Below are 11,954 nucleotides of genomic sequence, written 5' to 3' on the forward strand. Positions count from 1 at the left end.
GAGGAAATTCATGCAGAAAGAGGAAATGGGGGAGGGGCACCAAAAAAGAGTGTTCCACCGTGTGCGCCCAGTGCTAGGGCCAGCCCTGGCAGGGAGGTTCCCCCCCCCCCCCCCCCCCACCGCCCCTGCTGTGAAACATACAAATAACATTTTGTATTCATACACAGAGTCCATATTAAAACAAGACACAGAAACTGTCAGTGCAATCACAGCTTGATTTATTTCACAGCACTCTTGTGCCTCGTCCCCCGGTGTTTCACATATTTGCTTCGGAAAGCACACGTCAAGTGGTGTGGATGGTGAACTCTCTGCTCGAAGAAAACAGCCTTTAACGATATTTGGAAGCCAGCACGTAGCCCACCGCGGCCAGGAACTTGTCCACGGAGCAGTGCACCGAGTAGGTGAGGTGCGGCTTCAGGTGGATGCCCAAAACGACCAGGATGTTGTGAGCCAATTTCTAAAAGAAAAGTACAAAAATGGCGTTAACATCTCTTACAAAGTGCAGCTTAATGTAGCGCAGCGATGAAAGGTATCTAACTATGGCCGGGAAGGGCAGATCCATGTCGGGTTTTCATAATGTACAGATGCTAAATGTGCATATAATTGGCTTTGCCGTCATTAGTAAAACTAACTCTGCATATTCACTTTTCCAATTCAGGAATCTTGGTTTCGCACTTGCGAAAGCATTTTAGGGGCAGATTTACAAGCCCCTTCCGCTACTTTTGCGTCACTTTTAACATGGGAAAAGTGACGCAAATGAGGCGCAATGGGCTTGTAAATATGCCCCTTAGTCGCTGGGAGATCTCACAGTGAGTAGAGACTTGAGGCCTGATTCACAAAAGGCCTCCGCACTAGTGGTTGAGGCACCCCTGTCTTGGGGGGGAGGGGGGAGTATCTGCACTGGGGGCGGTATATTCCCCGAGCGCATAGACTCCGACTTCCGCCACAAGGGCGGAGACCCGTTTGAATCGGGCCCCCGGGGTTCACAGGGCCCATATAAAGAATGGACGTGCACCTGTTTGTATGCGACTGCGCTGCCTAAAGAACATACATTCATCTTGGAATGTTCTCCAAGTCACAGCACGAGCTGCACGTAGCACACTTCAGGGAGCGTCGGCCATTGCTCACTGTTTGCGAGCTGTGCTGTCTACAGCTGATACACTAACTGAGATAATTTCCAAATTAAATCTATGTATTTCAGACAGTATAGTAGTATTAAAACAGGCATGGTAATGATACCATGGAATGGCAGAACTACTCCGAAAATGTATGAGCCCCCTCAATCTTTGGGATTGGTTTATCCACAAGCACATTTCTGATCCCTTCCAATCTAGAAAAAGTCAAAGATATGCCCCTGTAAAGGGCTGCAATAAATGCCATTCCTAGATTGTAAAATAAAGTGAACACCAGGCAGCGGAGGATTCTGGGGGATGTAGTTTATTCAATGGGGACATATTTACTCTGTGGCAAAAACAGAAACTCAGAGGTGAGCAGGCGTATCTGCGCCTGGTCTGATTGTTTTGCATGTGAATATATACGTGGAAAGGAAATGCACAAAGGTTTCCATGGTTACGGCTAAAAGGTTGCAGCTTGTGTTGCTTTCACCGTGTAACCTGGAAGAGTTTTATGCATTCTGAAATTAGTAAATTTACGCCCATGCTGTTGTGTGGTCTAGTAAATATGTTGCGGCATATTGAGCCCCCGGAGTGTAAAAAATAGTGACTCTCCTGAGGTGCAAAAGTGCCGCTAGGACCTAGTAAGTGAGTCCCTTGGTGTGGACGCAAGGAATCTATTTTCAAAGGACCGGCTAGCTTTTGTAGCAATGTACATTTAGAGCACTATTCATGCATGTGTGTGTGTTTTGCTGCTAGAAGCGACACATCTATGAAAGCAAGTGTAGAGGTGGACTTGGTAAGGTCTGGAGGTCGCACTATGGGGATGTGTTTTACCTCATAGCCAAGGAGCAGAATCTAAATCTGGGCACCTGCATCCTACAGTTTCTGGACAGCTCAAATTGCCCCATCAACCAGGCGCGCAACACCCATTGGACTCAAAGGGCTTCAGCCCCCCCCCCTCCCCCGTCGTGTGTGGCAGCCCGGGCTGAGACAGCTTCCGGGCACACACACAGCCGCACCTGAGCACTTCACAGGTCTTTAAAAAACCATTTGTATGGGCCTTCTTGTTGTTTCACCCCTTCTAAGAGCCCCTGCAGCTCCACTCTGCCTATTGCTTAAAGTTTCAGCCCCCCCCGAAATTTTTTCTTAGCCCCCCCCCGAAATTTGGCTCTAGTTGCGCCTCTGCCGTCAACCTGTATGTTTGATCTTTGTGGCCTGAACTGACTCAGAGATAAACAAGCTGCAATCATGTCACCTCAAAATGTGCCCTTTCAAATTGCTGTTTTTATAAACCTTAAGTGATTTTGTATTGAACCTCTTGTATATAAAGAGTTCTGATACCAGCCGGGTCTGGTCTTTACCATATAAAACTCCAAATCAATTAAAAAAATACATAAATGAAGCTCATCACGCCCTCTATCAAAGAATCAACAAACAACCCAATCAAGAGATATATAGAGGAGGAACTTTGATACTTACAGGGAAGTTGGCAGGATCTACCATAAGTTCCTCGGCATGCTTGTCACTGAGTTTGCTCAAAGCACCATCAATATCATCTATGTGGGCAACTGCATTGCTCAGAGCCCCCATGACCTTCTTGCCATGGGAGTGGAGAAAACTGGACCCTTCCTTGATGTCTTTTGTAGGGAAGTAGGTTCTGGTGGTAGGTAAAGAAGTGAACATCCTGTGATGGACAATGAAAAGGTGATTACTCTCCAGGAGTTTCTCCCATGAAGACACTTCCAAGATGTGTCTGACAATGCAGGCCCTGGTTTACATCCACATTCTGGTACAACTGGGGCCACTTTGCTATCAGAGAGATATTACAAAAGATTATTCACCATTCTAGGAAGATCTGTTTCTAAGCTTGTCCAGAGATCCTTAGAGTTAAATTAATCAATTTTCCCTCATCATCGTCTGTCGAAATCCCCCCTCAACCGCCCTACTGGCCCACCGCTCTTACCTGCACCGCCGCGGCTGGGTCTGGTACCAGAATATTAGCGTCAGAATATTGTCTCACTTAAAAATTAAGTCTTAAACATTGTCCACAAAAATATCACAGCATATCTATGGGACACCTGATTCTCTGTCCCTAGTGCTGGCACCGAGCAATGGGTACCAGTAACCGCTAACAGACTTCAACCAAGTAAACCTAGCACATTTCTTAGCTTCAAGTGCTGACAAAGCACAATATTTTAACTGCAAAGAGCTTCCTGTTGGGCAAGATCCATAAACAACTGTTTGTTTATTCAGAAAATCCATTCAGTAAAAGTGTCAATGTCAGTTTCCACAAACTGATTTTGTTTGACTGCATTTTTTTTGCAACGTGGACCTTCTATGTAGTTAAAATATTGTGCAGAACACTTTTCAAAGAAATATTCTACTGGTAAGGAATCATATAGTCAGCCATACCTGCAAAGAGCCTCTGCACCAATCGCCTCCTCATGGCCTTTGACGTGTTCCCAGATGGCCTTCACATTATGTTTGTCATCAGCGGAGAGCTTCATGTTTGCAGGTGGTTCTTGGAGCTTAGCAGACCTGATTGATGTCTGTGGCCCACAGTGCGCCCTTTAAATGGAGGCTGTATGAGGACTGCCCCTACAAGTTGTGCCCAGCCCACTGCTAATCTCATTGGCTGACTAGAAAACCACTGAGGGGCACGCCCTGCTCAAATGCTTTACTGAGTCCTTTTGGGAACAGTGCCAGGTGTCTGGGCAGGGTCGAATGTGCACCTTCTACTTTTTATTCAATGTTCGATGAAATATTACCTTACTCATTTTTCACATCCAGAGTGTCGTTAATATGTGCCTGATAACAATTATGGTATTCTGAACCAATTACTGTTAAAAGGCTCATAGTTGTGTTGAGTCTGAGTTCACGATTTTTTTTATTTTTTTGGGATGAAATGTGTCTAATTTTTATGAAAGTACTCATATTGCACCAAATACATTCTGCCTGTATCTAAAGTAACTTTTCCCCATCAAGGAATGCCTCACATAAATGAAGTCAGATCAGATCCTGCAGGAGTCTGGTTTTAGAAGTAAACTATTAATTTAAAAAAAAATGTACGTCAGTGAGGTATTTCCGAATCCAGTTTCTCACGAGCTAAAAAGTACAACATTTTTGATTATGCGAAACTGAGAACATTTGGAACATTTCGAGTCACACAAAATTTAAGAATTCTGCAAGATTACTCTGTCATAATGAAATGTTGCAAAGATTTATTCTTGACTGCAAAGCCTTCGTGGTTTCTTTGTGTGTGCTTCCCATCGCTAGAATTTTGAATTCTATGCAAGTATTTTTTATTGTATTGTGCACAATTGACTGGGCAGCAGTGGCGTGATAGGAGTGGATAGGAGTTTGGATATGATACAAGATTGTGCACTGCTACTGGAGTTTTACAAATTTAAATTGCATAAAGATCTTACATTTCTCAATTGCATTACTTTGTATAGCTTTAGCACTAGGGCAATTTCGTGGTTTATCCAGAATTACACGAATTGTGGGGAAAGTTAAAAGGCAGAGTTAGAACTCAGGTTCTAAATATGGCAACTAGCCACAAGAGCACTTAATCATATCTCTTACTATTTTTAATGCACGGTATAGGGTATGTTCTCTTTAAAGCAATGCAGACTGTGAATGCAAGGGTTCCACAAACTCCCACTTTCACCTGCTCTGACATAAAACTGACATTCAATTAAATATTATTAAAGGCAGAGCTCAGCTGACTATCAGAAACGGTCAGAACTAATATGAAGAAGTGCCCCAAAACACTACCAGAAAATGCTCCTAAATCAATAATATAAAGGCAGAGCCCAAATGACACTCGGGAAAGACTCAGAAGTCGATGTCATAGTGGTGTAGCCCAAACTTGCAGAAAAGGTGGTTCATAATTAAATATTATATTATGGGCAAGGCTATATCTGCATTTGGTGTCTCTGTGGGTGATAACTGCAATGCAAATGAATGTCAGTCTCACTCCTAACTCCACCCAAGGCCATCAATACAAGTGGACCGGACTGATATCCCTGGTGTGGATTCCACACTTGGCCATTCTCATACTCCCTATGTGTCTGGCCCCGAAATTATCGGGTCACCAAACTCTGGACCTGGTCATTCTGGGCCCGACACACCAAGCCCAGACTTTACAGCACATATGTGTGGGTCCGAGGTAGCAGCCGCTCCCGGCCTCCCTTGGCACTCTAAACTCAGCATGAGGGGAGCAGCAAATGTCTTCCCTCACCTGCTGTGCCCTGCCCTAATTTAAATTCAAACCCTACAACCCACTTCCCTACAAATAACCCCTCACACATTTACCACATGCCACAAGTCAGAGGCAAATGTGTGCAGATTTGGACGTGTTTTTTTCCTTAGAAGTGGGACATATATAGGGCTTTCAACTCAGTATTCCTAGGACCATATGCTAGCCCACATTCCACAACCGATTCCGGGCAGTATCCCCCACCTAATTCTGAGGACCTCTTAATGGGAGCCCATATTCTGTACTGTGACTACAGACCCAGCATTGGAAGGGTGTACACCACCCAGATAATGACCAGAGGTTGCTGTTCTATGCACGTGTCACAATGGGCCCACCAGAGACCACCTAGGAAGTAGGGTGGTCACAGCGAATGGTGGCGTTTGAAAGGGTCTGAGGAGATCCCCCACCCTCTATGAGCAGGTCATGTGGATGGACACCACATGGTCCACTCCACCCAGCTACTAGTTGACCGCCGAGTCTAAATGGATGAGTGGGCACGACAATGGTCCACTGAGTCCTTTCTTTCACTTGCCCACTCATTACTGGCAGATGTCTACAATTAGCATCCACCTATGGATACAGCATTGCGATTCTTTTATTTCGTCCATTAAGAAGGCTGTTATTTTTTTTTAATCTTTTGTGTCTTTCAATTGTATAGATGGTTTATATGTGGAGCATTATTTTAAAATGAATTTAGCAGTATTTTACATCGCTCCTGCATCACAACAACATTAAGGGGCTTTACATAATAATATGAATAAAATGCAATTAATTGGGGGAATGGAGAGCTGTTAAGGAGTAACAATGTATTCTTTTACATATTTTATGAGGAAGTTAACTTTACCTGCTTTCTCTGAGATGACATTTCGAGCAGTAGCAGACCCCCCAGCGCCTTGAGACCCTCACGGGTGAGTGGCGCGCTCTATGAATGTATTGATTGATTGATTTACCTGACATGCCTCATAATTATGAAGTGGTAAATGGGAGCTCGCAATTTGCAGTCGCAGTGGGCTATTTTTCTATAAAGACCCGTTTTTCTTATTAATTAATACGATTTTAGAACTGGATGTGTGTATTGCAAAGTATGCAAAACAGGCAGAACAATAGTCCCATCGCATGAATTTATCTTTTTTCAAATAGTTGCGATTCCAAGAGTCGACTTCAAAAGTGTTCTAATGTGGAATTCGTTCGATTCTCTGTTGTACGATGCGATTCAGCTTTCACAGAGTTGTCTTTAGAGCGCCATGTGTTATTTCGCATGCGCCTTGACGCCTTCGGGCAAAGTAGCGCATTATAAATTTCCTATCAATCAATTTCATGAGTGGGCAGACATTGCCAATGATTCAGAGGCGAACACATTTACTTCAGACTCTGACCTTTGGATACCATTTGCCGAACTCGGAAGCATTAGTTTGTTTTTCACTTCTCTACCTCGGTGTTATGATGCTAACAATGACACCTAGCTTCAGCCACCCTACTGCTCTGCAAGGGCGTGGCCGATTATACCTGCCAGCTGGTCAGAAAGGTACCAGTGGTGACCTATGTGATAAGTTTGTCAATATATCAATATCAAGTGATAACTTCTCAGTGCAAGACACAGCGCACTTTATATTTTTTTGTAATCATTACCAGACCCTAAGGCAAGGTTATATTTTACCATTGCTCAGAGGGAAGGGATTTGGGCAGGTAAACCAGCCCTGACCCACCTTCAGACGTTACAGTTCCCCAATATTTCCTTTAATATGGCAAGCTTTTTGGCGGGTGCCTTCAGAAGTAGGAAGAAACGTTTGAGCATCTGAAATGATGCAAGGGCCTTTTAAATGTAATCTTTTTATAGTATTTAGACATTGAAGATGTGTATTTATGATTGAATGTACTTTTTAACTTTGTTTTTATGCATGTGATGTACTTCTGTGGTTTTTATATAACCGAATAAAGTATCTATAAATTGATTGATGTGATAAGTTTACTTTGCAATACATACCTTTGGTTTAATATTCCAAATGCTTTATATATGAAAAAAAATTGCGTTCATCGACGCATAGGAAGGATGGCAAAATGCTTCCCAGGCACAGAATCTGCTCCCTCCAAGATAGCCCTTCCTTCTGAAATAAGTAACCTAAGCAGACAGCGCTAAACCCTCACTGCATATAATCCTACTCAGACAACTGGGAAAATGCTAAATACTGTGCACTGACCTTTCTTCATTTTCAATTTCCAATATGGCCGCCGACTTTATCGTCTATCATTTGTTTTTACGTTGAACACAGTCATACAGAACGGTTTTGCCGCTGCCTATGAGGTTGTACTGCTGTGTGTAATACTTCGGTTTGGGCTTTGACTTTCGAACATCTGCAAACCTATGGAAGAACCAGTTATCTAGCAAGTGGCTGAGTGCTGAAAATTTGAAAATATTTCACCTCTTCACAGAGGTATTAGTTTGTGTTTAAGGTAGCTTGTTTATATCTTGGATTGGTGGTTCAAACATTGGACTGTCTTAAATTTCGTCTTATGTGGGAAATTCTACTTGTTTTTTTCCAATACCTCTGTTCAGCTGCTCTAATCTTCGAGCGCTTTTACTCCCTTTCTTCTTTTAACATCGATATTTGCTATGGTGTGTTTTTTATGAGAATGATTTAGAATTTCTGAATGTGAAAATAGTTGGCAGTAACCCTTGTAGAAAAGGGGAGATAGTGAAGCCCCCCCATCCTGGTGAACAGTATCAGAATGTCTCAGAGCCCATGCTGACATCATCGAGCAATGAAACATTCTAGAATGCTTATTGTTAGTGATGCGGGGCTGGGTAAACATAATGGTTTTATTTCTGTTCACTAGAGAGGCCCTTTGAGGTTTGCTGAACTGAACCCCTCGGCATCATGGGCCGGGTCAGTGAGGTCTGGGGTAATATGATAGTATGAATGACCACACCTTATAACCTCGCATGCACCCTTTTTGAGAGATGAAACTCACCATGGCTGTTCACACTTCGGCAATCAAGCTTGCACAGTGCTCCTTAGCAAAGGCTGCCATTCCTGAGTTAAGAGTAATTGATAAGTCTCAAATGTCCTCAGATGACAGGTGACACCCTTCACATGTGCTGCTCGGATACCCCTGTCGCCACCGCTGCTGGATGACTGGACGTTTTTGTGTTTCTTTTTGGCACAAAATGTATATTCTTTATCAATTATCAACCGCCTGCACGCTATGCACGGCAAGGCAGCTAAACTGCTAGAATACAGTTTTTTATGCGGTGAACAGACCCGCCCTGCTGCCGCCTAAGCTTCCAAATCGACAGCTATATTTTCTCCTTGCATTCTATGAATGAACCTTAAAGAATGGGCAATGCTGCTGAACATGGGGACACCTGACCTGATACAACATGTATCCTATATGAATATTGCAACGCCAGTCCTAGTTTATGGTGCCAACAGGCACATACATGTTGTTAATTTCCGTGATATTAAAACAAACCTTGCCTTTAGCTATCTGAAACCCTTGGAGCCTCTTATACCTTGCAAAGCACGTATACAGTGTGTCTTTACACGTTCACAACTACCCCAAATGGCAAACCAGGGCACTTTTTTAGATAACTAATTCACTGATGAGACCAATTTTTATTTCGGGCCTATGTTCTGTTCCAGTCTGACCATAGAGCCAGATAAAAACTATGCAGTGCTTAATTTGAGCCAGTGGATGCCGGTGGAGGCCAACAGTACTTATTTTGGGGGACCAGCACTTATCTTTGAAGTAGATATTTATTGAGCACAAGAGAGTGAAAACACACAGATAGGAAAGACGGAGGAAGATAAATACTCAAAAACCGCCATAGTGGAATAAAGAGGCATGAGGTGGATTTAAGACTATCAGTCTTGATGTTTGTTGTGCCAACGTTTAATAACACCGGCATGGGCTTCTGGGCAGAGCTTCGCACACCGGTACTCTTTCTATTACAAATTAGGAGGCTTATCTACAAGAGCCTTGTGCCGCGGATGCCTCACTTTTTCCCATATTAATAGGCCCTTAAGTGTTGAACTAAGGTATGTGACACCGACATGTAGTAAGGGAGGGGCATATTTACAAGAAATGGCACTCTGCTGTTTTGCCGCATCGGAGCCTCAAAAATGTGACCGCTGTGGTACGACAGTTTCTAACGCCATGTTAGCATCGTATTTACGATATGACATTCAATGGCGTTAGAAAGAGGCCGACGTCCAAAAAACTGATTCTAATCTCTGCGCCAAGTCACTAAAATAATACAAGCCAACATCGAAAAAGTGAATTTCGGCCTTCTAGTGGCCAGTACAGCAGATACTAGCCATCCTAGCATCACTTTTGTGCACCTAGCGGTGAAAAAAAATACAAAGGCACCTCTAAGTGAAAAACAAAAAGTTACACTTGACTGAAATCAGCTATGGAGCAGCCAGAAGCGAGCACAGCATAGGACAACAACCCCACCAACCCCACTACCATCCAGGAGGATCAGCCAGAGTCCCAGGGGAAGAGGAAGAGGAACTGCATGCTCAGTCAGGAGGAGAATGAGATCTTGTTATGTTATGTTAATAGAAATTTATAGAGCGCACGGTCACCAGAAGGTTTCATGGCACTAATTGTTGCAAAATGACGCGGCGGGGTAGCTAATCGTATGTCAGCGCAAACAACCATGTTTTGAGGGCCTTTCTAAATCCCATCAAGGTTTCCTGCGCTCTGATCTTGATCACGGAGGTGACGGAGCATTAACACCAGCTCTTCGTCCACTCCAAATTTTCATTGGGGAAGAAAAAGACCATAAATCAGTCCATGGTGGACAAGGTGAACAGCGTTCCTGAAGTCAAGAGGACAGTTCCTGGCTGTAAGAAATGTTGGCACAATGCCAATTTCAAAACTAAGAAAATACTGGCACCAAATCTATAGGCAGTATTGCAGACCGGAATCTGGAAGTCCAGCGCCCTAGGAGAAGCTGAATCCCTTGAGGAACAGGTGTCTGCAGTCATCTCTGAGGAGTCGGTAGGTGGACTTGTGGGACAAAACAGTGATGCCTGTGATGAACTACATCAGCCACAGGGCAAGTCCCAACAAGGGCCAATGTGGGTAACTATGTAATGTCATGCAGTACAGGCAGCTATGACCCACCACTCTGCGGCACTGTCTTCAGGCCAAACAGTAGGCACCTGGCTCATCTATGGTTAGACATGAAATCAATGGAAGGCTCATGGGCATTTTGATCATATGTTGGCGTAGGACAGTGTCACAAGCCTTCTAGCTGTGCTAATCTACATCAAAATGAAAGGGCAGCAATGTGCTGTTTCTACAACATACCGCACATTTCTGTTTTAGCTGCACACACAACAGCCAACGTTCATCAAAGCAGGCACCTCTGCACCATGGTTCAAGGGTACCTGCGTAGGTGCTAGCCAGGTGAATGTGCACCAGCATAAAGAAAAGCACGGGATGCATTGTATTGTTGTAAACACAGCGCAAGCCTGCACTCTCCTATTCACACAGCTTAGCTCAGCAAGATGGTTTCTTGCACTGCGCTGCACCACATGTCTATGAAAGATGCCCCTCTGTCTCACCTGAGCCCAGGCACATTAACATAGCCTCCAAATCCCAAGCATAGAATTGGTATGTCACAGGAGAAACAACATACCCGAGCGATGGGGGATGTGGGGGTTATGGATAGTACCTACACATAGGGACATTTCAAGAGTCACTTCCATAGTCCCCTGGATTAAACTACATGATGTGCAGCTGTCCTAGCACACAGGCTCATATACCACAGGTGTCAGCTGCCATGGTAGGGACCACCTGACCTCTTCTCATCTACATATATACGATTGGGTGTGGGGATGAATGCAAGTTATGTACATCAGCAAACCATGGGCCGTATTTAACGTGAAAAGGCAGAGGGCATCGATGCTAACAAATCTACAGTGCCGAGCTGCATTGTTCACAAATGCATGGATGGGCTGCCTTTACTTGAATATATGCCACCCCTCTGCTCACTCCTGCGCCGCAGCAAAAATAACAACTGCGTGCCAACACTGCCACTCTTGCACCATGGTGCTAGGGTGGCTGTGTTGGTGTTTGATTGTTTTTATCGGTGCCAGCGCAAGGGAAACACATAGGGTATGCCGTATCCTTGTGAATATGGTGCTTTCCTGTGTTTGTGCAATGATGCAGAGTGGAGCAGCAAAAGTGCTTGCACCGCTGTATTGCACCATTTCTATGTGAACATGCCCCTCAGTAGGTACATGTCACCATTTCCAGCACTACTACCATCTGGGGTGCTGCCTGATACATGCCAGCCTATAACAGCCTCCCATGTCAGTCCATTAGAGATGGTCATGCATAATGTAGGTGTCGTAGGCACATGAGAGTCACTGTATGATCAGGGTGCCAGTGTGTGGCAGTAAGTAGGCTGCCAGAACCAAATTTAGAACAGCCAGAGGAGGTATGTACACATACAATTGCATGGGTCTGATGAAAATGATGTGTGACACCCTGTTGATAACTAATTCTTGTCATGATGAAATGGCATGAACGTCAGTGATTGGAATCTGACTGCTATGACAGGGCCC

The 11,954-nt window shown here is 44.2% G+C and overlaps 1 protein-coding gene across 1 annotated transcript; it reads right to left on the reverse strand.

The window, feature by feature from the left end:
- Nucleotides 1-201: 201 nt before the first annotated feature.
- LOC146790086 (hemoglobin subunit alpha-1) lies at nt 202-3,727 on the reverse strand. Its single transcript, XM_085628442.1, has 3 exons — nt 3,528-3,727; nt 2,595-2,799; nt 202-457 (listed from the first exon to the last, which is right to left on the reverse strand). Exons 1-3 carry the CDS (start codon nt 3,620-3,622, stop codon nt 329-331), a joined length of 429 nt encoding a protein of 142 aa, XP_085484568.1. The 5' UTR covers nt 3,623-3,727; the 3' UTR covers nt 202-328.
- Nucleotides 3,728-11,954: the final 8,227 nt, after the last annotated feature.

Source organism: Triturus cristatus, chromosome 10 (genome assembly GCF_964204655.1).
Source record: "Triturus cristatus chromosome 10, aTriCri1.1, whole genome shotgun sequence".
Lineage (NCBI taxonomy): Eukaryota > Metazoa > Chordata > Amphibia > Caudata > Salamandridae > Triturus > Triturus cristatus.